The 24,788-nt window shown below is 38.3% G+C and overlaps 1 protein-coding gene and 1 long non-coding RNA gene across 2 annotated transcripts in view; one reads left to right on the top strand and one right to left on the bottom strand.

The window, feature by feature from the left end:
* Positions 1–24,788, bottom strand: part of LOC150094636 (oxysterol-binding protein-related protein 1-like) — a 714,206-nt gene that overhangs the window by 372,481 nt on the left and 316,937 nt on the right. The window contains exon 12 of the mRNA XM_090411347.1: positions 12,472–12,603. Within this exon, the coding sequence (XP_090267473.1) occupies positions 12,472–12,603 (132 nt within the window). The remainder of the gene's footprint in view (positions 1–12,471; positions 12,604–24,788) is intronic.
* The window catches only part of LOC150094637 (uncharacterized), a 150,024-nt gene that overhangs the window by 75,647 nt on the left and 49,589 nt on the right, over positions 1–24,788 (top strand). The window lies entirely within an intron of this gene.

The raw sequence follows: 24,788 nt of genomic DNA, 5'->3' as shown, positions 1-24,788 counted from the left end.
CATGTATGGGATGCTCTACATATGCTGCTCCCAAACATCCTCCCCAAAACTTTAAGGGACTTAGGAGAGCAATGCAGGAGAAATGATTCTTATTACCAACTGAGCTCCTAGACATCATTATGAACAGTATGAAACTGTTGTAAGTACTGTATTGCTGTGAGTGTTGACCACATTTCCTTATTGATGCACTTTGACAATTTCATTTGACCTCTTGTTTTTGACCATTGTCTTTATGTACACATTTGTTACTGAATTAAATTATTTATTTAACATTTTTGTGGGTGTTCCTTTCACATCTCATATCTACTTTTTCAATGATTTTTATCTTTGTTCCTTAATTAATGGACAAATTTTCTAACTTCCTTTCCTAACTCCTCTATAGGCCATTCTAATTCTTTCATTAAAAAATGGACTGCATTTGAGTGGTTATGGTGTGAGTTGCTTGGAGAGACTGCTGCTGGAAGATAGAGAAGTGAGTAGAGAGAATGAATGAATGAGATCAAGCGGGAAGTGATGTGGAAGAGCAGGAGTGTAAGACAGGAGAGATTGAAGAGGTGGTTATGAATGGAGAAGTGAGTGGGATGAATATAGAAAATGAGAGAAAGGGTGTGCAAGAGGAGCAGGGAACAGGTGGACAGGGGTACACAGCATGAGAAGGGTGGATGCTCCAAGATGAGAGCACATGTAGACAGGAAAGGAATGGGATGACCTGGGATCGAGAAGAAACCGTTGAAATTGGAGAGGGTTCTAGAATGAATGGGCAGAAAGGGAAATGGCCCGAGTCGAGTATGAAGAGATCACATCGGGTGAGTGGTATTGGTGGAACTAGCTGTTGTGTTTGTATACAAATGATAGAAGTATAAGAAACAAGGCAGATGAAATGGTTGTTAATTGCGTCTGTTCACCCAAAGATTGTTGGAATAAGTGAGACGTGGTTGGAAGCGGACGACATCCTGACAGAAATAGAGATGGAAGAGTATGATGTGTTTCCTGAGGATAGAAGGGGTAAAAAGGGAGGGGGGAGTGCTATTGATGATAGAGAAAGAGTTATGTCCATACAAAGTAGAGATGCAAGAGGGAAATAGTGCCAGTGGTTTTGAGGCAATATGGTGTGAGATAGAGGTGAATGGAATCAAATACCTGGTTGGATGTTGTTATAGACCAGGTAATGTGGATAGTGGTGATAATGAAATGTATAATCAATTTAGCCAAGCAAATAAGAAAAGGGTGATCATAATGGGCGATTTTAATTATGGCAATATAGACTGGAATGATCAGATAGCAACTGGAAGTAAAGAAAATGAGTTTCTTGAGTTTTTGAGGGATAACTACCTCAGACAGTATGTAACAGAGGGCACACGAGGATTGAGGGTCTTGGATTTGATCATCTCATCAGAGGATGTAATTACAAATGAGGTGGCAAATCATCCACCAATTGGTGATAGTGACCACGAGGTGATTACCTGAGGTGTTGCCAGCAGTGTAAAAGAGTGTGAAAAATGGTATATGTGGAACTACAAGGGGGGGGGGCGTGATTATGAAGAGCTCAGGAGACAGCTTGAAGGTGTAGCGTGGAATGAGGAGTTAGCTGGAAAAGAAATCAATGCAGCTTGGAGAATTTTCAAAAACTATCTAGCAGATGCAATGTCTAAATGTATTCCAAGGGTGAGAAGGTTAAATAAGGTAGGTGTGAGATGGATGAATAAAGAGATTAAGCATGCGATACAGAGAAAAAGGGCATTATGGAGGAAGCATAAGAGAAGTGGAAATAACCAATTCAATGAGGTCTACAAAGACCACATATTTCTCACATGGTGGAATGAACATAATCATGCATGTTAAAATTGCCCACTACTATACGCGTGGATAGGCTGTATTCACATCATACTGTGAAATCTATTACAACATGCCCACTACTGTTTTGCACATGGGCACCATGATGCATTATACAGTGTACAAGAAAACAAATATTAAATCTTTGAAAATCAAAAAATTAAGCCCATTATTCTTATAGTAATTGCTAACATAAATGTGATGATGCAAAAAGGATGATGTAACTGTGATTAAATTCTTCCAAAAATAACTTATCTTTTGTCACCAAAATCACCATGTGAATTATCTTCCACCCTCTTGTGGTGAGATTGAGAATGTGTGGACTGAAGACACTAGTAAACAGAATAAAAAGGAGCGGTGATAGACCTACAAACTTCTAAAAGGATCATACAGGATGCCTGTATATGAAATTAAGTTTATAGAGGATTGGGAGAGGACATTCATGGAAGCTGAGAAGGAATGCAGTCAAAAATGAGGCAAGAGCTAGAGAGTCCCCTGATTAGGGGTCATAGTGAATTAATGCAGCAGGCATGATATTTCTCTGCTGTATCCCCTAAGGGCAAGTATTTATGCATGTAGACCCAGGTGTTTGTGGGTGGTTTGTCTGTTTTGAGAGGGAAAAAAAAGGAGGCAGGTTTTTCTGAAGAAAAGCCTTCCATCTCAACCCAGGTCTTTCCAACCAAGGAGCACTCATCTATACCAACTGAGATAGAGATGTTCCATGATAGACCTACAAACTTCTAAAAGGATCATACAGGATGCCTGTATATGAAATTAAGTTTATAGAGGATTGGGAGAGGACATTCATGGAAGCTGAGAAGGAATGCAGTCAAAAATGAGGCAAGAGCTAGAGAGTCCCCTGATTAGGGGTCATAGTGAATTAATGCAGCAGGCATGATATTTCTCTGCTGTATCCCCTAAGGGCAAGTATTTATGCATGTAGACCCAGGTGTTTGTGGGTGGTTTGTCTGTTTTGAGAGGGAAAAAAAAGGAGGCAGGTTTTTCTGAAGAAAAGCCTTCCATCTCAACCCAGGTCTTTCCAACCAAGGAGCACTCATCTATACCAACTGAGATAGAGATGTTCCATGAATTAAATTAATATTATTATTATTATTATTACGGGCAACTCCAGGGAGTCATTAGACTCATCGAGGGAGGCCCCAAATCATTTTCATCACAACTATTCGACATTCATACAGTATCTATCATACCTCGCCTTAAACTCATTCACTGTCACAGCATCCACCACAGACTCAGGGAGCGCATTCCACTCATTCACTACTCTAAAAGTAAAGAACCCAGCTCTAACACCTTTATTAACCACACTTTTGCCCAGTTTCCATGGATGTCCCCTAGTCCTCCCACAACTAGCCCTGTTCTCAAAAATATCTTCTGAATTAATTTTATAGAAACCCTTTAGTAATTTGAATGTCTCAATCATATCTCCCCTCCTCCGCCTATCAATCAATTTTTGCAACCCACAAATCCTCAACCTGTTCTCATACGGTTCATTCCACAGACCTGCTATCATCTTGGTCACTCGCCTCTGGATCCTCTCCACCTCCTCCCCATCAAGAAGAAACCTAGGTGACCAAATCTGAGCACAGTAGTCGAGATGAGGTCTTATCAAGGCTCGATACAGAGGAACAATAACCTGCTTGTCTCTGCTTGTCAACGTATTCTTCAGCAACCAAGTGATTTGATGAGCTGATTTGGCCACTTTTGCAATGTGTCCCCTAAATTTCAATTCCTTATCCACCAACACTCCTAAATCTCGTGCCTCATCAATTTCCTGGAGCACGGTTCCACCAATGCAGTAAACTGCCTCCCATCTTTTCACCCCAAAATGCATAACCTTACATTTTGCCACATTAAATTGACATCCATTCTCCTTAGCCCAGACCTCCAATCTATCCAAATCATCCTGCAAAATTTTGACGTCATCTGCATTCACTATTGCCCTACCCAACTTCGCATCATCCGCAAACAAATGAACTGTTCCTCTCAGATCCTTTCCTATATCATTTATGAACAAATTAAACAGCAGTGGTCCAAGAACAGATCCTTGTGGTACACCACTAGTCACAGGCCGTCTTGTGGACTCTACTCCTGAGTAAACCACTCTCTGATATCTCTCCGTCAACCACCCTCCTATCCATCTCACCAACCCTATGTCCATTCCCATATGCTGCAATTTACTGATTAGAATTCCACGTGGTATCCTGTCAAAGGCCTTAGCAAGGTCCAGCAGAATCACTGTAAACCCATTACCCTTATCCAGTTCAGCCGTCACTGTGTTATAATACGTGAGCAAGTTACTGAGGCATGACCTACCCTTCACAAAACCATGCTGTCCCCGATACAGTATCCCATTTTCTTCTATCCAATCTTGTATTTTCCTCTTGACTATTTTCTCTAAGACCTTGATAATGATTCCTGTTATGCTGATTGGCCGGTAATTTTCAACAGCAGCCTTGGAACCACCTTTGTGCAGTGGAACTATTTTCCCCTCTTTCCACCCCCTTGGGACTGACCCAGTCCTGAGGCTCAAATTAAACATAATGGTCAAGGGCACTGACAATTCCTTGGCCACTTCACGTACGACACGAGCTGGTATACCATCCAATCCCACAGATGTATTGACATTGAGGTTCTGTAATAGACTAGTTACCTCTACCTCATTCATCACAATTCCAGTATAAGCTGTTGGTTCCTCCATTTCCGCAAAGCCACCACCTGGATGATATACTCTTGCAAAGTGCTCGCTCAGTAATTCCACAACATCGACTGATTTAGTTACCTCCCTACCCTCAGCATTTTTTAAGATCATTCTACCATGAGCATTTTTCCTTTTACTTGCAAGTTATCATAAGTTATCATATGTTATCATAAGTCTGCACACATAAGAGATACACAGTGAATGAAAATGAACTTATGCCAGAAGCATAAGTAATAAATATGAAGAGCACTTGATACTGGTAGATGTAGTGGGACCAAAAATTAATGTTAGCAGTGAAACCTGGCTGACAGAGGCTACTATTACAGAAATACTGAGTTCAGCATATTCAGGAAGGAGAAACAAGACAGAAGTTGAACAATGATTGCAGAAGAGTTAAATCCAACCAGAGTAGAAATCAGTGGCAGTGGTGTTAGTGTGACTGATATAGGCAATGGGGTTCAGACTGTTTTAATATGAGATAGAGATTAAGAGGACAAAATACATAATTGGATGCCAAGCAGATCATCTGAAGAGAACTGAACTGGAAAATAGCAACAATTTTAAGAAAAAATCAAAATAAAAGCAGAAATAGGCAAAAAAAAGTAATACTGTGATTCCATTGGGGGTTTGCTGCATGAAAGAGCAAAGAAAGTGTGTTTTCTGGGAGTGAAGATTAATGGACTGAAATGAAATAACTATTGTTATTTAACTTGCATATTAATAATAATAATGATGGCTCGGTGGGTCATATCCAGTTTTTTGCTGATAATGCTAATTTGTGGTGAGTGATAGGAACATATCTAAAAGAGAATCTTCAGGTTGACTTCAAGAGACTAATTCTATGGGGAAATATTAATGAGTTTAAAGTCCCTAAGTGCAAGGATATGTATTCTGGAATGAGGACATGGCAATCAGAGAATTTTACATTAATGGGAATTTACATCATCATCATCATCAAATTCCTGCCATGTACCCTCAAGGGGTGTACAGGATATGATAGTACTACATGAAAAAAATTACATCATTACTAACTTCCTATCTACAATTTTCTTCCAAATCAGTCTGTTACTTGTCAAGACGCCAACATTATCAGATCTTATATTTCTATCGTCTAAGGCACTTTGTATCATATCAATCCATCTATATCTTGGTCTTCCTCTGGGTCGTTTTGCTGCCAACCTGGCAGAGAATACCCATTTCGCTAATCTTTCTTCATCTATTCTGTTTAAGTGACCATACCACCTGAGATTAGCTCTGCTAACACATTCCTGGATGCCGACAATGTCAAGTTCTTTCCCAATATCCTCATTTTTAATATGATGTTGCCATTGATGCCATCTGTTCTTGGCTATAATCTTTCTCAGGACTCCCATATCTGTGGTCTCTAGTCTTTGGTCAAGTGTTTTACTTCTGACCCAGCTCTCAAATCTATAAGTTAAAACTGGTTTGAACACTGTCTTGTATACAGCTAATTTAGTGTTCCGACTAATTTCTCTCTTATTCCATATGAGTTTATTCAATTGACTTCCCACCTTACCAGCTTTGCTGATTCTGTTGTCTATTTCTACGTTGAATTTACCATCTTCACTAAAAATCGTGTCTAAGTAGCTGAAATGTTTTACTTGTTCCACAGGTTCTCCATTCACAACACAGATGACATTTTCAACGATTCTGTCTATTTTCATTGTCTTTGTCTTTTTATTGCTGACCTTCATACCATATCTATTACAACAGTTATTCAATTTAGTCAGAGAATCTTGCAGACTTGTAGTGGGTTTATTTAGAAATATAACATCATCCACATAAAGCAAAGAGCTGACATTAACATCTCCAATTTTGATATCATGTTTAATACCACTTTCCTTCATAATGTGATCCATATAGATAATGAATAACATTGGGGATAATGTACATCCTTGTCTCACACCAGATTTGACATTAAACTATCTTCCTGTACTTCCTTCAATTCTAACTGCTGACTTACAACTCAAATAAAGACTAAGTATTGCTTGATATAATGCCCCATTGACACCATACAACTGTAGCATATTGAATAGCTTCTCTCTTGGCATCTTGTCATATGCCTTTTCCAAATTGACAAAACTTAAATACAGATCTTTGTTATATTCCCATGCTTTCTCGACTATTTGTCGTAAAGTGAAGATCTGATCCTGACAGCCTCTATTTGGCCTGAATCCAGCTTGTTCTTCGCCTAGCTTTTCTTCCACAATTCTTCTCAACCATTTCTCAAATATACTTGTATAGATCTTGCCAGGAACACACAGTAGGGAAATACCTCTGTAATTCTCACATTCAGTTTTATTTCCCTTTTTATATATGGGTACTATGAGAGCTCTACTCCAATCATCGGGAATTCGTCCCTATGTCCAGGCTTTCTGAACTATGCAGTGCAGCCACTGTAAGACTCTTATACCACCATACTTCAGCATTTCTGGTCGAATATCATCTACTCCTGCTGCCTTTCCACATTTCAAGCCTTTGATGGCTTTTTCTACTTCAAGTATGGATATGTATTCCTGACTGCATGCCTGGTCAGTGTTTTTTACCACTGTGCTGTCACTGCTTGTTTCATTTAGCAGTTTTTCAAAGTAATTACTCCATACTTCAAGGATATCTTTTTCTCCCGTTTTCCTGTCACCCTTATCATTTCTAACTCCTTTTACAGCACTCTTTCCTCCATTCCTATGCTTCTTCAACAATCTCCAGAATATTTTGCCATCTTCTTGATATTTATTTTCTATATTCTGGCCAAAGTCCTCCCATGACTTTTGTTTAGCTAGTTTTACACAATGTTTAGCATTCTTGCATTTGGCTGAGGATTTGGCTCTAACAAATATGACCACATTGCCACCAATTGGTGAGAGTGATTATACGGTCTTGATTTGGGAGCTGGCTAAAGGTGTGGAATTTACAATTAAAACAGGGTACATGTGGAATAATCAGGCTGGTAAGTATGACAAGCTTAGGAGTTTGAATGGTTCAGTGCCATGGCATGTACAACTGCAAGGTCTAGAAGTTTATAGTGCATGGGTGGCAGTTAAGAAGTGTTTGCATGAAGCAGTGGCTGAACGTCTACCTAGAGTCCGAATAATAAATCAAGTAGGAGTTAAATGGATGAATAATACCATTAAGCTTGAGCTGCAAAAAAAGAAACAACTATGGAGGGAATTTAAGGAGAAAGGTGACTGGAAGGCCAAAAGGGTAACGAGTATAGTAAGAAAAGCAAAAAAAGATTACGAAAGAACAATGGCCATGCAGGCTAAAGAGAATCCTAAGCAGTTTTTTCGATATGTTGCAAGTAAAAGAAAAAATGTATATGGCAGAATGATTTTAAAGAATGCTGATGGTAGGGAGGTAACTGAATCAGTTGATATAGTTGAGTTACTGAATGAGCACTTTGCAAGAATATATCATCCAGGTGGTGACATTACAGAAATGAATGAACCAATAGATTATATGGGAATTGTGGTGAATGAAGTGGAGGTGAGTAGTCTATTGCATAACCTCAATGTCAATACATCTGTGGGATTGGATGGTATACCAGCTCGTGTCGTACATGAAGCGGCTAAAGAATTGTCAGTACCATTTACCATTTTGTTTAATTTGAGTCTCGGGTCTGGGTTAATCCCGATGGGATGGAAAGAGGGGAAAATAGTTCTACTGCATAAAGGAGGTCCCAAGACTGCTGTTGTAAATTACCGACTGATTAGCATATCAGGAATCGTTGTCAAGGTCTTGGAGAAATTAGTCAAGAAAATAATACAGGATTAGATAGATAAAAATGGGATATTGTATGGGGGACAACATGGTTTTATGAAGGGTAGATCATGCCTCAGTAACTTGTTCACGTTTTATAACACAGTGACGGCTGAACTGGATAAGGGTAATGGGTTTACAGTGATTCTACTGGACCTTGCCAAGGCCTTTGACAGGATACCACATGGAACTGTAATCAGTAAACTGGAGCAGATGGGGATGGATATAGGGTTGGTGAGATGGATAGGAGGGTGGTTGATGGAGTGATATGATGGAAAGAGTGGTTTATTCAGGAGTGGAGTCCATAAGACAGCTTGTGACTAGTGGTGTGCCGCAGGGCTCTGTTCTTGGACCACTACTTTTCAATTTGTTATTCAATGATATAGGAAAGGATCTGAGAGGAAGTGTTCACTTGTTTGCTGATGATGCAAAGTTGGGTGTGCACTGGATGTGCACTCACAATTGTGAGTGCACAGGATGTCAAAATTTTACAGGATGATTTGGATAGTTTGGAGGAAAATGGATTATTGAAATTTGGCTAGGGAAAATGGATGTCAATTTAATGTGGCAAAGTGTAAGGTTATGCATTTTGGGGTGAAAAGAATAGCAGCAGTATATCACATTGGTGGAATTTTATTCCAGGAGATTGATGAGGCCAGAAATTTGGGAGTGTTGGTGGATAGGGAATTGAAGTTTAGGGGGCACATTGCAAAAGTGGCTAAATCAGCCCATCAAATCACTTGGCTTCTGAAAAATACTTTAACATGCAGAGACAAACAAGTTATTGTTCCTCTATATCGAGCCTTAATAAGACCCCATCTAGACTACTGTGCCCAGACATGGACGCCAGGGTTTCTTCTTGATGGGGAAGAGGTGGAAAGGATCCAGAGAAGTGACCAAGATGATAGCAGGTCTGTGAATGAACCTTATGAGAACAGGTTGAAGATTTGTGGGTTGCAAAAATTGGTCAATATGATTGAGACATTCAAATTACTGAAGGGTTACTATAAGATTAATCCAGATGATATTTTTGAGAATAGGACTGGTGGTGGGAGGACTAGGGGCCATACATGGAAGCTGGGCAAGAATGTGGTTAGCAGGGGTGTTAGAGCTAGGTTTTTTACTTGGAGAGTGGTGAATGAGTGGAATAAGCTGCCTGAGTCTGTTGTGGATGCTACGACCATGAATGAGTTCAAGGCGAGGTATGAGAGATACTGTGTGAATGTCGAAGTTGTTATTGACATGATGTTAGGGCCTCCCTGAATGAGTCTGTCAACTTCTTGGAGTTGCCTGGAATAATAATAATAATTTGTCCCTGTATTCTCTAAGAGCACAAGCTGACTTATTTGACAGGAACTTTTGATATGCTTTCTTCTTTTCCTTCACTGCCTCTTTAACTTTCTGTGTCCATCATGGAGTTCTGATTTTTCTATCCTTGCAGACAACTTCACCATATGCCTCTCTAGTTGAATCAATCAGTACGTTCTTCAAGGCTTGCCACTGAATCTCCAAGGTTTGATTCCTGTTTAAACTTTAAACCTTTCTTACATGTTATTCTTTTCACTATGAAATTCAATTTTATCCTGCTCAAGACTAAATAGTGATCACTTCCAATTTCAAATCCTCTGTACACTCTGGTGTCCTGCACCAGGGAGGAAACATCACTATCAACAATAACATAGTCAATGAGACTTTTCTTATTCCTTGCCTCTTCTCTCCATGTGAATTTGTGCACATTTTTATGTTGGAACATGGTGTTAGTAATAACCAGTCCATGTCCTGAGCAGAAATCCAACAGATATTTGCCATTATTATTAGCTTTGCTCTTTTCTCCAAATTTTCCCAAAATGTTTTTGTATGTCTCACAATCATTTCCTACTCTGCTATTTAGTTCCCCAACAAGGACCAACTTTTCCTTTTTCATTGTGTCAGTTGCTTTTTCTAAAGCCTCAAAAAATTCCTCCACTTCTACCTTAGTAGAACCTTTTGTGCGACCACAGGCACAAATAAGTCTCATTGTCCAGTTCGCCATTGTCATATTTGTCCACATTACTCTACTTAAGACTGACTGCCATTCAAGAAGATTAGCCTTGTATTTTGTGTTGAATACTATGGCTACTCCTTCTTTTCCTTGATTGTCATTGCCTGAATATAACATTTTGTAGTTATTGCTCAGAAAGATTTCACCAGTTTTGGTCTTTTTTGTTTCAGTCACCCCTATTATGTCGATCTGGTACTTATCTAATTCCTCAGCTAGCTCCATTTCTTTGCCATTCAGGCTTCTTATGTTGATAGTACCGATCTTTAACTCTGGTGATGTTGAGTTGGGGTGTGTTTTCAGATTTGTTCCAGTAGCTGACTTTTTGCTGTTCGCCCTGGTTCCCTGGCGAAAACAACAGGGGCCCTTGTTTAACTGGGTGACGCTCCAGCCGGCAGGAAATTTTGTCATTTTGTACCATCGTTTTTTATTTTGGTTTAACCAATAAGAATACTATTTGGTCAGCTAAATCCCAAATTGCCAGCCCATCCTCATTCGTTCAGTATCCAAGTAGATACCCAACAGGGTGCACCACGAGAAGGTGAGGATTGGACATTAGGTCAGAAGCCCTGGTCGGTTCTCCACATTCCTTTAAGGGCTATGTGGGGTTCTCTTCTCAGTTATACAGCTTTGACCCTTAAGCACCCCATGGGAATTTACTAATAGTAATAAATGACACTAGAGACTGCAGGGAGTGATTATAGAGGACAGACGATTAAAATTTAGTGGCAATGTTGGTAAGGTGGTTAAGGCACTGAAGTGGATAACTGCAGTGTTGAAGAGACCACCAATTTGTAAGAAAGGAAGTTCTTCACACAACTTAACCTAACCGAGTCAGCCAGTTGGTGACTAGGTTAATACTGTAATGATGCACGTTTACACAGGCTGTGCTTAAATCATTATATACTGATATGCAGCTGCATTATTTGCATATGGCATATCTTTGTCTGTTAGTAGTAGGTGATTAACATCATGCATGTAATGCTTAAGAGGACTGAGGAGAGAAGTGCTTCCTCTGGGATTCCACAGGTTGTTAGTATCTCTTTGATGCAGATTGAATTTATACAAGTAAGTTGTGTTCAGTGATTAAACAGTTTTTGCACATGCAAGAGGTCCAGCAAATTGATTTGTATCAGCATTACTAGTAATTTTTTTGCATGTAAGTGTATGTCAAATGCTTTTGATAAACCTATAAAAACTATTACAATTTGCTTCTAGTCCAAGGCAGTGTTGATTAGTATCTATAGTTGAGAATCATAGTATGTACATGGTCCCAGTTAAGGTGTTCTGCTTTGCTGGTAGGAAAGGGGTGATCTTTTCTTCAGTATCTCTACAATGGAATGCACTGAGTGTGGTTGAATAGATCATCAGCTCTTTTAAAGGTTTTGCCTTTTTCAAAAAAATCTGCTTTGTGAAGGGAGGGGGGGGGGGACTCATTAATGAGGTACCAAATTGCTTTATGTCATTTTGTGAAGACTTCGCTTTCCTCATCTGCATTGTTATTTGGTCATCTAGTAAATTATTTCATAGAACTTTCTCTTTTTGCAATAATTGCAATACCTGATTCATCCATCATGTGGAATGCAAAAATTTGAAATATGCTAACTACTTGATCAACTTTAATCAGGTTAGCATGTCCACTCTCTATCCAGAAAGTTTAAATCCTGCTAGGGGCATGGATGTTTGTGAGCATCTTTGGGTCAAAGATGAATTTCATTGTGTGGTGACGTCACCTGTCAGAGGCTTGAAGTCACTTCAAAAAAGTTCTATATTTGGTCCTTGAGTAGGGTTTGAGATCATGTAAAAAAAATGATAAATATACAATATATATATATATATAACACTTTCACACTGAATGCCAATAAAAAGAACCACTTTAAAACTTGAGAAATGGAATCTACAATAAGCATTTATGCTCTGACTTGTTACCATAAAGTCTTCTAAATACTGTAATAATAAAATAAATATCCTTCATTTCCACATAACTACGTCATTTTCCATTGCATACCAAGCTGCCCATTTAGTACCACCTGGCTGGGAAAAATACCAGAAAATGAATAACAAACAAATTTACTTCAAGCTAAATATAACAGTACTAACTTACCTGTAATACAACTTGCATTGTTCCTATTGATTTTGCATCTCCTAAGTCTTCATCGCTATCTGAGTCCAGCATTCCTTGTTTCAAATAATGAGTGCTAAATTCTATATGTTCCATAATGGCATTTACCCATTTCTAGTGATGACAAAAAATAAATAACTCTGTCTCAGAAATTCTCGAAAATTTCTTTAGTGGAAAATTTCAATATTATCATAGCAAGATTTAAATGATACATATTAGCCACCAGTGATTTAACTTTTTATGTTATTATTATTATAACAATATAACATATCTCCAAGGGGGTCACACACGACTCACTGCAGAAAACATCACTCAGTGAGCAACATAACTATCACACTGATCCTGAAATTCATTCATAATCTTATAATTCACAACACATTCCAGTAATGTACCTGACTTGTCTATCATTATCCATGTAAAAAAATCTACTCCTCATTGACTTCATCATCACACCTTCACAGAGCTTTTACAGATGGCCTCTCATTCACCCTTCTCACATTCATTTCTAAGCATAATTCCTTCTTTATTAATCCATGCAAATTTCCATCACTATCATATCATCTCTTTTCTGCCTATCCATTAATTCGTGCAATTTGCATTCCCTAACTCTCTTCTCATAAACAAAATTTCAGTCCTGATATTTCCTGGATTGGGCTATTTAGTGTGGCCATGTTATTATAAAGCGCCTGAAAGATTGGTGATGTTTTTTTTTCTTTCTAATTTGCCGTTTTCATAAATTAGCTATATATTTTTAGCATATGATTTTAGTTTAGAGGATTTTTTGTGTTTAATGCATTGTAGTAATATAATTATAGATATATTGTTAAACTTAGTTTGCTTTAACAATGACCCCAAAAATTGTTTTAAGAACCAAGTTAACATAGATTCAAGACACTGAACTTTTTTTTTTTTTTCATTTTTAAACATCCTCTTGTGGAGTAAAGTGACTTTTTTTGGATGCCCACCACAAGATATGGTGGAAAAATTCCACCTTACTTCACAGAAACAACTTAAATATAAAAGATATTTCCTAGAATCTACCTCAGCTTTAAGGAACTGCCCAAATCTGAAGAAATTCAGTTGTATGAAACAACTTCAAATCTGGGAAACACTCATCTTTAGAGATTCAGCACAACAGCTAAGACCAAGCATCCCAGCCCAACAGTGGGAACTATTTCCGCACTTCTGCTTCAGCCATAATAATCTCATGTAGTACCAATATGCATATAAAGGTCTATACTCATTCATACAAAATTATCATCAAACCACCTTAAATCCATTCATAGTTTCCTGACTTAACACAATTTCAGGAAATGCATTCCATTCACCAATTCCTCTCCATGCAAAGAACCTGCTTCTCACTCCTCCTCCTCTGCTTATACACTGCTTATACAACTTCCAGGAATAGTTTCTAGTTTTACCCATGCTTTTCCACATTAATCTGATAACAAACTCCTCACCAACTTATACATCTCAATCATATTCCTCTTCTTCTATTCGCAAGGTTCTGTAAGCTGCATTCCCTCAATCTCTCTTCACACTGACATTCCAGACCTGACACTACTTACTAAACCTCCTCTTTACCCTCTCCAATACATCCTCATTCCCCTGAAAACCAGGTGACTAAATCTGTGCACAGTAGTCCATAAGTGGTGGCCTAATCAAAATCTTATTCAAAGGAACCATAACCTCTTTGCTTCTGCATGTCAATGTCCTCTTAATTATTGCCATAATCTGTTGGGATTTTCTTACAATTTTGGCAATGTGATCCCTCAATTTCAAGTCTCTGTTCACCATCACTCCCAGATCTTTCATCTCCTTCAAATTTTCTCCATTAATTATATATGATGCATCCCAACTTTGCCTACCAAAATTCAAGACCTTTCACTTTGCAACATTAAACTAATAGCTCCACTCATTTACCCAATCACATAGTCTATTTAGATCATTCTGCAAGGCCACAACTCCTGCTGTACTTCTCATACCTCATCCCAACATTACATCATAAGCAAACAGCTGCACATGACCAGTTAAGACAGTTCAAATGTCCTTACCATACAAGTTAAACAATAATGGTCACAAAACAGATACCTGAGTCACATCCAGTGGGCCTGTACATAAGCACTGCAACATTGCAGCACCCCCAAGGAAAAATTTAAAAATTTAAATTTTGTTTGTGTTTATAAATAATAACAATGCTTACAACATTATATAAATGCAATACAACATATTAAAGGTTACAGCTTATGTTTCGACAGTGATTGAATAGTTAATAATTGGGATTGTTCGATTAACTCTTTAGATTAAGGGACATATTGCCATCTAACGCAGTGTCGGAATTATCACAATCGACCGATTGCAGCCAGACTCACTGATATCCGTTTGCACTTGTGATTGCATGTTACAAGGTCATTCCGACACTGCTTGGTTGGGCAGTGTATCGTATATTATTTCTGTGAGATACAAAACTTTTATCATTGGTGTTTGTTCGTGGTGAGGATGAAATATTTTTAATAAAGCAATTTTTTAATATGTAAATTTATTTATTAATAAATTGGTTACTGATTAGGAAAAAAAAGAATTTATTATTTTTTTAAAATGTTTAATTTTTTTTTATTTTGTATATGCAGAACCCCCACTTAAAATTTTCACCGGCCGCCACTGGTCACATCACTAGTAATCTTCCGTTTTTGGTATACCACTCCTTCATACACAACTTGAGGATACCTGTCCAACAGCCAATCAGCTATCCAACTCACTAGTTTGTTATCTAATCCCATTTGTTTCAATTTAGCAAATAGCTTGTCATGTGAAAGTCTATCAAAGGCCTTAGAAAAATCCAAATACACCACCATATATGCGTCTTCTTTATTGAATGAATTTGTCACCTTGTTGTAATACTGCTATTGTTGATCCACTTCTGAACCATTGTCCTCACCAACTTCTCTAATACCTTAACAACCGGAGACATGCAGAATGGCCTATAATTTGTAACCTCAGTCTTATCCCCTCCCCCTTCATTTGTGAAGTGGAACGAATTTGCCCACCTTTCATTCCTCTGGGACTTGACCTGTTGCAATACTCACGTTAAACAGGTTTGCCAAAGGTGCCATTAATTCTATACAGCATTCCCTCTAGACAGGTGGTGATACACTGTCAAGGCCTATTTCCTTATTAACATCAAATTTATTAATTACCATCAGTCCTGTCTCTACCATACTCTCTTCACTCCAGCTGCATATGACAGGATGAAATACTGATGAACTGTTTCTTGGATACTTCAACTATATCCAGTGCATTGATTACCAATTTGCCAGTGTCATTAACTAGCATTGTCCTCCCATAGTCATTTTTCCTTCTACCTGCCACGTATTCAAAGAAATTACTAAGATTTTTCTTAGCTTGACTGGCTAATATCTTCTCATACTGCACTTCTGTTGCCTTTACCAAATCACTTTCCTGGCCTGCTCTTTGTACTCTTCATGCAACTGATCATTACTAACAGTCATCTTTTGTTGCCTCTACAGTGCCTCCTCCTTCTTCCAGATTTCACGCTCAATCTCTTCATTCATTCATTCATTCATTCATTTTACTGTTACCGTGTTTAGTCATTTCAACCTTTGGAATACACTTACACATTACTGCTGTTAAATAACTCTTAATCAATGCCCAAACAGCATATATCTCCTTCCCACTCAACTCCTCTTTCCATGCTATAGTTCCCAATTGCTTCTAAGCTTTCCATATTCATCACCTTTGTAGTTCCACACATATCCCTTCTTTATAGATGTTGTCATATGCAACTCAGGCCATCACTTCATGGTCACTCCAACCAAGTGAGGAAGATTAGACATTCACAATCATATCCTCTGATTATATAACCAGATACGAACTCTTAACCCTTATGTGTACTCTGTTACATACTGCCAAAGATTGCTGTCCCTTAAGAACTTAAAAAAACTCATTCTGCTTATTCTGCGATGCTATGTCTTCATTCCAATCAATGACCAATCAATCATTCATAAATCATCCTTCACTTTCTACTAAGTCAAGTTGCATATATATATTTCATTGTCTCTACTTTCCTCATTCTATCAACCTCCACTTCACACCATACTGCTTCAAAACCACTACCACTTTTCCCTTCTTGTATCTCAAATTTGCACAGACAAAATATTCTGTTATCATCATTAGCATTACCCTCCCTTCTTGACTTTCCTATCTTCACCAAAAAACATCATAACCATCCATTTCTATTCCCATCAAGATGTCATTCTCACTCAACTATGTTTCACTTATTCCAACTATTTCCAGGCACATAAACTCAATCAATACAACAATTTCATTTCCCTTATTTCTAATATTCTTGGCATTCATAAATAAGCATAATAATTCATTTCTTGGTCTATAAACAGTCCTACTCATACTGCCCCCATTTGTGACTTCCTCTCAACTGCTCCTGTCTGCTCTGCTCACCTCCTGCCCCATAACCCCCCTCCCCAACTCAAATCCACATGTATTCCAGGCTGTTCCATTCCATGCTGACCATCCATATTCATGCATTCATTACTTCTTTCAGAATGCACTCTCCTTACACTGTGTCTCCTGACCTCCCTATTTCGCCGTCCAACTTACATTCCTATTCCCACATTCTCCTTTCCATTTACAACCACAGCGGTCTCACTTGGTCCACTCTTCTGCTCATTCACATCATCTCTGACTTCCACTAATACCCTGTTTGCAACACTCATTACACTTCCTTCTAGCAGCAACCTTTCCAAATGACTTCCAAATGCAGTCCTTCACTCTTATATAGTTCCATTTGTCCCTCAAGCTCATCCCACACATTCACTCCTTTCTCTTCACACATTTCTTCTAACATACCATTCAAGATCTTCGCTGTCTTGCACAACTCATCATTGTTGTCTTTCACTCTCCTTCATAATATTCGTATTTCTCCCCATCCCTTTGGGGAGGCAGATTGAGCCCTCCTGATTTCATTTGGATTAAGTATATATATATATTTATGACCGTAAATCCATCTGTGTTTGCAGGGCCAGTTTGTCTTTCTGAGGGACAAAAAAAACCCTCTACCTCTGTATGAGACCAGTTAACTTATCTTTAGTCAAAAGAGACCAGATAAAGATTCCTCATGTCATAGATGGGAATCACACCCATGTCTTTCTGGCCAAAGGACTTTATCTATACCAATTGAGCTACGGAAGCTACCTGCAGAGGCTCTGATATCAATTTTCACATTCTTCCAAATCATTCATTCCAACCACAGCCTCTAACTCCCTTGCATGCTTAATTCTCATATCCCTGTTCATTCTCTCTCTGGAAAAACACATGCATTCTCTCATCCACCATACCTTTTATGAGTATCCATATAGTGCTATTCTTGAATTATTTACTACTTTCTCTCCACTATCTTTCATTTTATTCTTTTACATTCTTCCGTTTATATCTATCATACATCTATTTCCATTCTGTACATGCTTAATTTCATTCCTAGTGTTAATAATTTCATTCTTGAATTCTTGCATTCCCCTAATTGTTTCCACTATTGCTTTGTTAGTCAAGCACAACTTCAGCTTCCATAATTATGTCTGGTTTTCCTTTTTTACTTATTTCCATCTTCACACTCACCTTCTCCACACTTATATTCTCATGCTAACTCTTCTGGCTATCATTCTTAATCTTACATCCAGCACTGCCTTTCACCTTGTCTGATATTCTTCAGTTCCAGTTTTGGACTTTCATTCAAATCACTACAATCCATTAATCAATTATCAATTTTTAACAAGAATATCAGTAATTATTATTTATATTTATATCACAATAATAAAAATTTTTGAAATAATAAAAATTTGCAAAAATTATAATTGTAATAATAATAAATATTATAACAAGAATTATCAATTTGTTCATTCATGATGAGAGTAATTTCACTGTTCAAAATATTGTAAATATCATTTTTCATATCAAGTTTTTCCAATTAATAGAATAGTGTACAATGCATCTTCCTCCAAGCAATATTATTATTAACATCTCTGGAGTGGTGGTGAATATTTTCGAAAAATTTATAAGAACTTGAATACAGAAATGGGTTTACAAACATGACCTCCTTTCAGTAAATCCACTAATTATTATTATTATTATTATTATTATTTGTCACCTCCAGGGAGTCCAAAAACTCATCAAGGGAGGGCATCTATTCTACAGCTCTGCTTCCACCACTCACAATCCACCAACTGACTGCAACTACACCAACGGCATCTACCGCTGACCACCACCACTAGTATTTCCACAGACAATCCCAAACATCCGTGCCCACGGCGAGATTCGAACCCGCAGCCTCTTGAATGGAGCAGACACGCTAACCACTCGGCCAGCCAGGCTGGCATGGTTTAATGGTTCAGCAATTTGCTCATATTTTATAATAATGTTATGACAGAGTTGGATAAAGGGAATGGATACATTATGATATGGGTGGACTTGGCTCAGGCATCAGATAGGATACCATATGAAAGGTTGTTGCATAAAGTGGAGAATATGAGATTGGAATATAAACTGTTCACTTGAATAAGTGAGTGGCTGATAGATACCTATCTGAAAGTGGTATATGGGGGGGGGACTGAATCCACCACATTTAAGGTAACCAGTGGTGTATGCCCCCCCCCCACACACACACAGGGATCAGCCCTTGAACAACTATTGTTCAGCCTATGCATTAATGATACTGGGAGGGACAGACCTTACAGATGTTCAATTATTTGCTAATGATGCAAAGATATGCAGGGCAATCAAAGATGCTACTGATATATAGCACTCATAGAATGATTTGAATAAGTTGGAATCAGTGGGCAAATGATAACTGCAATTCAATGATAGTAAAGTTATGCACTTTGTCATGATGAGGCTAGGGATCTTGGATTTATGACAAATAGAAAACTGAGGTTCAAAGGTCACATTGCAAAACTTAATAACAAATACTACTCAGAGGATAATAACGCTGCTGAAATGAGCATTGACATGCAAGGAATGACTGCACCTGCTGTGTGCAGATTTGATCTCCTGAGTTTGGAGAGAATAAAGAAGCTGTGGGAAGAGCAAAGAAGTGTAACAAAAATTAGATCAAAATGATATCAGGATTATGGAATGTAGATGATGATGAGGAGAGATTGAGAGCAGACTGTATGGGACTGCAGACACTGCTGAACAGGAGAAAGAGGGATGATATCAACGAGATCTTCAAACTTCTGATAGGTTGTTATAGGTTATCATATGATGAAAATTTTCATTATATGGAAGGTGGAGATAAGTAGGCATCTGTGGAAGTTAAGTCTCTATGCAGTTAAGAAAGGGATGAGAGCAAGATTTTTTTCTAACAGAGCAGTAAGTGGGTGGAATATTTTGCATGTTTAAGTAGTGTGTATATTCAGGATGAATGCATTTAAGAGAAGGCATGATAACTGGAGTGGGTCTCTGCAGTCTCTCTTGATGAGCCATGGGAATTTTGGATAATAATAATACTTGTCTCTGGACAAATAACTTAGGCAATATCAGAATTCTACTTTCCAGATAACAATGGAAACTATGTGAACCAAATCTGAGCACAATAGTCCGTGCATGGTAGCGTTACCAATTTTTGATACATTGGCACAACCATCTCCTTATCCCTTCATCAGTGTGCTCTTTATCATAGCAGCAATATGTTCTAGTTTGCAACATCTTCAAATGTGCCTTCTAAACTTCAAGTAATATTGATATCTCTAATTTCATCACTCCTGAAGCACAGTTCCAATATAGTGCCAGCCTTATACTTTTGCATTCCAAGCACAACAACTTTGCAATTATTAAAATTAAAACTGTTCCAAGCTACAAATCTACAAGTCTATTTAAATCTTCCTGAAGGGAGTTACCCACTCATTTTTAATAACTCCCTAACTCTACATCATCAGCAAACTCTAAATGAAATATTATTAAGAAAGAAGTTAAAACAGTAGGGCCTAAGAATACAGAAGCACATCAATAGTTATATCACCCCCTCCCAACACTACTCCACATACTCAACTTGTCAGTATTGTTCTGAGAACAATATTCAATCCACCTAACTAATCTAGCATTATTATTACTGGTATGTAGGCTCCTATTCAAGGGAAATCTTCTTCCAGGTCACACAATGCTAAATATTTTTTCTTTAAAAACATTCACTGAAGATACACTCAACATTTGCAATTAGCACATTCCACACACTCGCCACATGCCATGAGCAGAATATGGACCTCATATGCCTCTTAACGATACCCTTATGCAGTTTTCAGTTATGAGATGTAAAATCTCATTTGTGTCTACACTGTAAGATCTCCTTACCAATGTATATACTTCTGTCATATGTTCTCTCGCCCATCTATTACTCAAATCTTGTAAACCATATTCCTTTAGTCACCACTCCTATGCAAAATTTCACAGGCCAAATATTATTGTGGTTATCCTCCACTGGATCTATTCAATTGTTTCAAACAAAACTACGGATCATCAGTACCTTTCCAGGTTGTGCAATTTATACACTCATTAAAACTCAGACTGTGACATATAATTAATATATATATATACCACAGCAAGTACTGCTTGCAGCAAGTACTGGAGTTCATCCAAAGTCACCACGGCAGTGTTACTGAGGACCACCTCATCCTGGGGAATTTCAATTGCACTCTAGACCTCACAATGGACAGATACTAATGCCAGGAAAACATCATCTTGCCTTAGCTCCGCTCCAGCAGGATGTAATCAATAATTAGGAGTTGACTGATATCTCCAGACTTACACCCCCCCTCCCCCATACACAAGGTTCTTCTGGAGGGCCAAAAGGTTTCCTAGAAGGGCCCTTTAGGCATGTCTGGATGGGTACTATATATCCATGCATACAATACTCTTCATAAGACCATCCCATCTCTATTCCTGGACACAAAAGTGTAGCATACTGAATCTTCATTGAGACACAGAGTATCTCAATGGTTCCATAAACTATACTGCTACTCTCTCATAGAAGCATGCCAACTTCATGACCATTTGTTCACTGGTAGGCATTCTTTAAGTTTAAAGTTAAGATGTTCACTCAAACAGTCACCAGAAGAATCTGAATTCAATCTTATGCAATATGCAGCAATGATCACATCATCTGGGCAATCACATAACCTGGGCTCCAAGAAGTCTCTAGAAACCACCATTCTTTCACATTTGGAGAACCACTCTGCAAGAGGAGCTCTAATAAGAGCACAACATACACATAAATTTCATAGATGCATTCACAAAGTATTTCTTTTCATTAGAGAAGCATCAATAAGAATCCATCAGAATTTCTTCTATAACACATAGTGGAAGCATTATAGAAGATCACAACAAAATCTTCCTGCATACCTTAAACAATACAACAAATCATGATGGGAAGCTCTGTTTTATGTGGAACTGAAAATGAGTCTTTTCACAACAAAGAGGATTTTACTGGTGGCATTGATGGGTGTTGCATTAGCCTTGCATCATGCTACATGATTTGACAAAACCCTGCGGTTCTCTACCAAAAGACAAATCTCTTGGCATGGATGGGCTTTCTACTGAATTTTAATCGTTCTGGAAGCAGTTTGAACTTATTCTCCACGGAATGTATGTTAAAGCAACTACCAATGACTTCGTGCCTAGTATGAAAATACTGATATTCTCATTCCATAGAAAAGAGTGACCTTACTGAGAAACTGGCAACTCATCTCCATTATAAACACTGACTTTAAAATATTATCAAAAGCCACTGTGAACAGACCTAAGCCCACTTTGAACAAAATAATAAGGTACCACAGTTCTTCTATTCCAGGAAGATTCAGTCACAAAAACCTACACTTCAAAAGGGATCTAACAACAACAACAGTGAAACCAAGGGCTTGTAACACTAAACTAATAAAAAGCATTCAATCCCACTGAACATTCTATTGAATTACTTATTCAGCTGCTTAAAAGCCTTTGGTTTTCACCCAGGCATCATTCAAGCCATTTAGATGTAATGCTTGGCATGAAGATAAACAGACTTACTACATCTACACCATACAAAAGAGGTATAAAAGCAATTCTCTCCTCTGTGGGGCTGCAAATGGAGAAGCTGAACCAACACATTTATGTCTGGCCCTTGGTCTATAGAGAGGAAACAAATACTTGGGAATTCACCTAGGAAACACATCATGTACTAGGAAAGGTGGGCTGCAGTATAGGTCTCGCCTCAATAAGAGGAAGAGCAAATACTATCAATGATTTAGCTGAAGGATTGTCCTTTGGCATACATTAAAGATTCTCAATTCCCTGCCCCCCCCCCCATCCAGCACAATTCATCAAACAAATACAATCTATTATCTGTTGATTCATATGGAAACAAACTGGCTTTCCTATACCAAGTTGTCATTCTCTTAAACAAGGATGCTAAAAGTTGATATCCATTGCCTACAGGATAACAACATTTCATGCTCATTTCTTCCTCAGTACCCAACAACAGGAAATGGAACATAAATGTACCACCAAATATATCTTCAGCTTCATCACCTCTCTTTCTTCAACTATAATGACAATAGCTCATATGCCAATAAATCTAACAAATTTATATAAAGATCTCTTCAAAGATGAAAGAACTTAAACCTCAGCACCCAGTGAAGCCCTTAATGAGAACCTTATAAAACCCACTGTCCACAACATGATGGTAAGAAATCCCATCACCGAGAGAGAGATCCACTTTCCTGCTTGAAGCTGGTGAGGCATGAGTCTTGAGTGATATTCTGTCTCCAAGCCTCACATGATACTTTCCAAAATTACTCACCAACTTGGAATTTGGGAATCTGCATTTTACATGAATATTCCTGGGAGTATAATTGAAGAGGGACTCCAATCTCCCAAAGTAGAAGACCCAGTGCCTGTATGTTCAATAAAAATGCACAGGTTAGCATTATATTATCCAATGTCAACAAGATTTACAGCACCTTGAAACAACAGTGTCAGCAAAAGACATCGTATTATTAATCATTCCAACAAATACCATTCCATCAAACCTGACACTGAAATTCAATGGAGATTTTGGCATGATATCTTTCCACTCCTGCAATGTTAGACAAATTCAAACCAGAATTATGACAAAAATGTTGCTTTGGTGAACAAACTGGAACTCCTTTGCATGCATACCCAAGTTCAGGAACATTACAGGTAGGAGTTAGATGAGTAGTCTCATCAAGCAAGAGCTGAAAATAAAAAGTTTGTTCAGGGGAATATAAGGAGAAGGGCAACCAACAAGCCCACAAGCAGTGCAATGGGCAGGCAAAAAAGTGCCCAGCATGGTAAGGAAGGCAAAAAAAATTCAGATTATGAGAAGAAACTAGCAAAGCAGGCCAAAGGAAATCCCCAAAAGTCCTTTTATTATGTGGAAAGTAAGAGGAAGAATGACTATGGAAGGATAAATTTAACAAGTGCCGATGGCTGAGTTAATATTATTATTATTATTATTATTCAGGCCTCCATGGAGTCAAAAGACTCATCGAGGGGAAGTCCCCCCCTAAGAAACAAAGTCTATCATACCACTCCTTAAACTCATTGACCGTTCTCGCTCCCACCACTCCATCAGGCAATGCATTCCACGGTTCAACCACCCTCCACACAAAGAAACCACTCCTTACCATCTTGCTCACAGTTTCCTTTCGTAACTTCTAGGAATGGCCTCTTGTCATCACTCCTTCCTGCTGTTCAACCAAGTGAAAGAACTCCCCAGTGTCAACCCTGTAACCACCTCTCAACAGTTTAAAAGTCTCAATCATATCACCTGTCCTTCTTCTATCCACCAAACTCTGCAGTCCACATTCCCTCAGCCGATCCTCATAACTATGCTTGTACAGTCCTGAAACCATCCTTTCCACAGTTAATTTATCCCCTTCAAATCCTAGGGACCAAATCTGAGAACAATAGTCCAAGTGTGGTCTGATCAGAGACTTATACAACAGAATGATAACCCTCTTATCTCTGCAGGTCAGTGTCCTTCTCATAATTGCAGCAATCCTCTGTGTTACCTTCACCACCTTTGCAATATGTCCCCTAAACTTCAGGTTTCTATCAATCATCAACCCCAGATCTCGTCTCCCCTACTTCCTCCAGTATAACTTCTCCCATAGAGTATGCAGCATCCCATCATTGTTTCCCAAACCTCAAGACCTTACATTTTGCTGCATTAAACTGACACCCCCATTCATTTGCCCATCTATCTAGCTTATTTAAAT

This window comes from Typopeltis vanoorti, chromosome 21 (assembly GCF_054136105.1).
Source record: "Typopeltis vanoorti isolate ZY-2024b chromosome 21, IOZ_Tvanoo_1.0, whole genome shotgun sequence".
NCBI classification, from domain to species: domain Eukaryota; kingdom Metazoa; phylum Arthropoda; class Arachnida; order Uropygi; family Thelyphonidae; genus Typopeltis; species Typopeltis vanoorti.
Note: the sequence above shows the minus strand (reverse complement) of the source record. Positions and strands in the feature narration are given on the sequence as shown.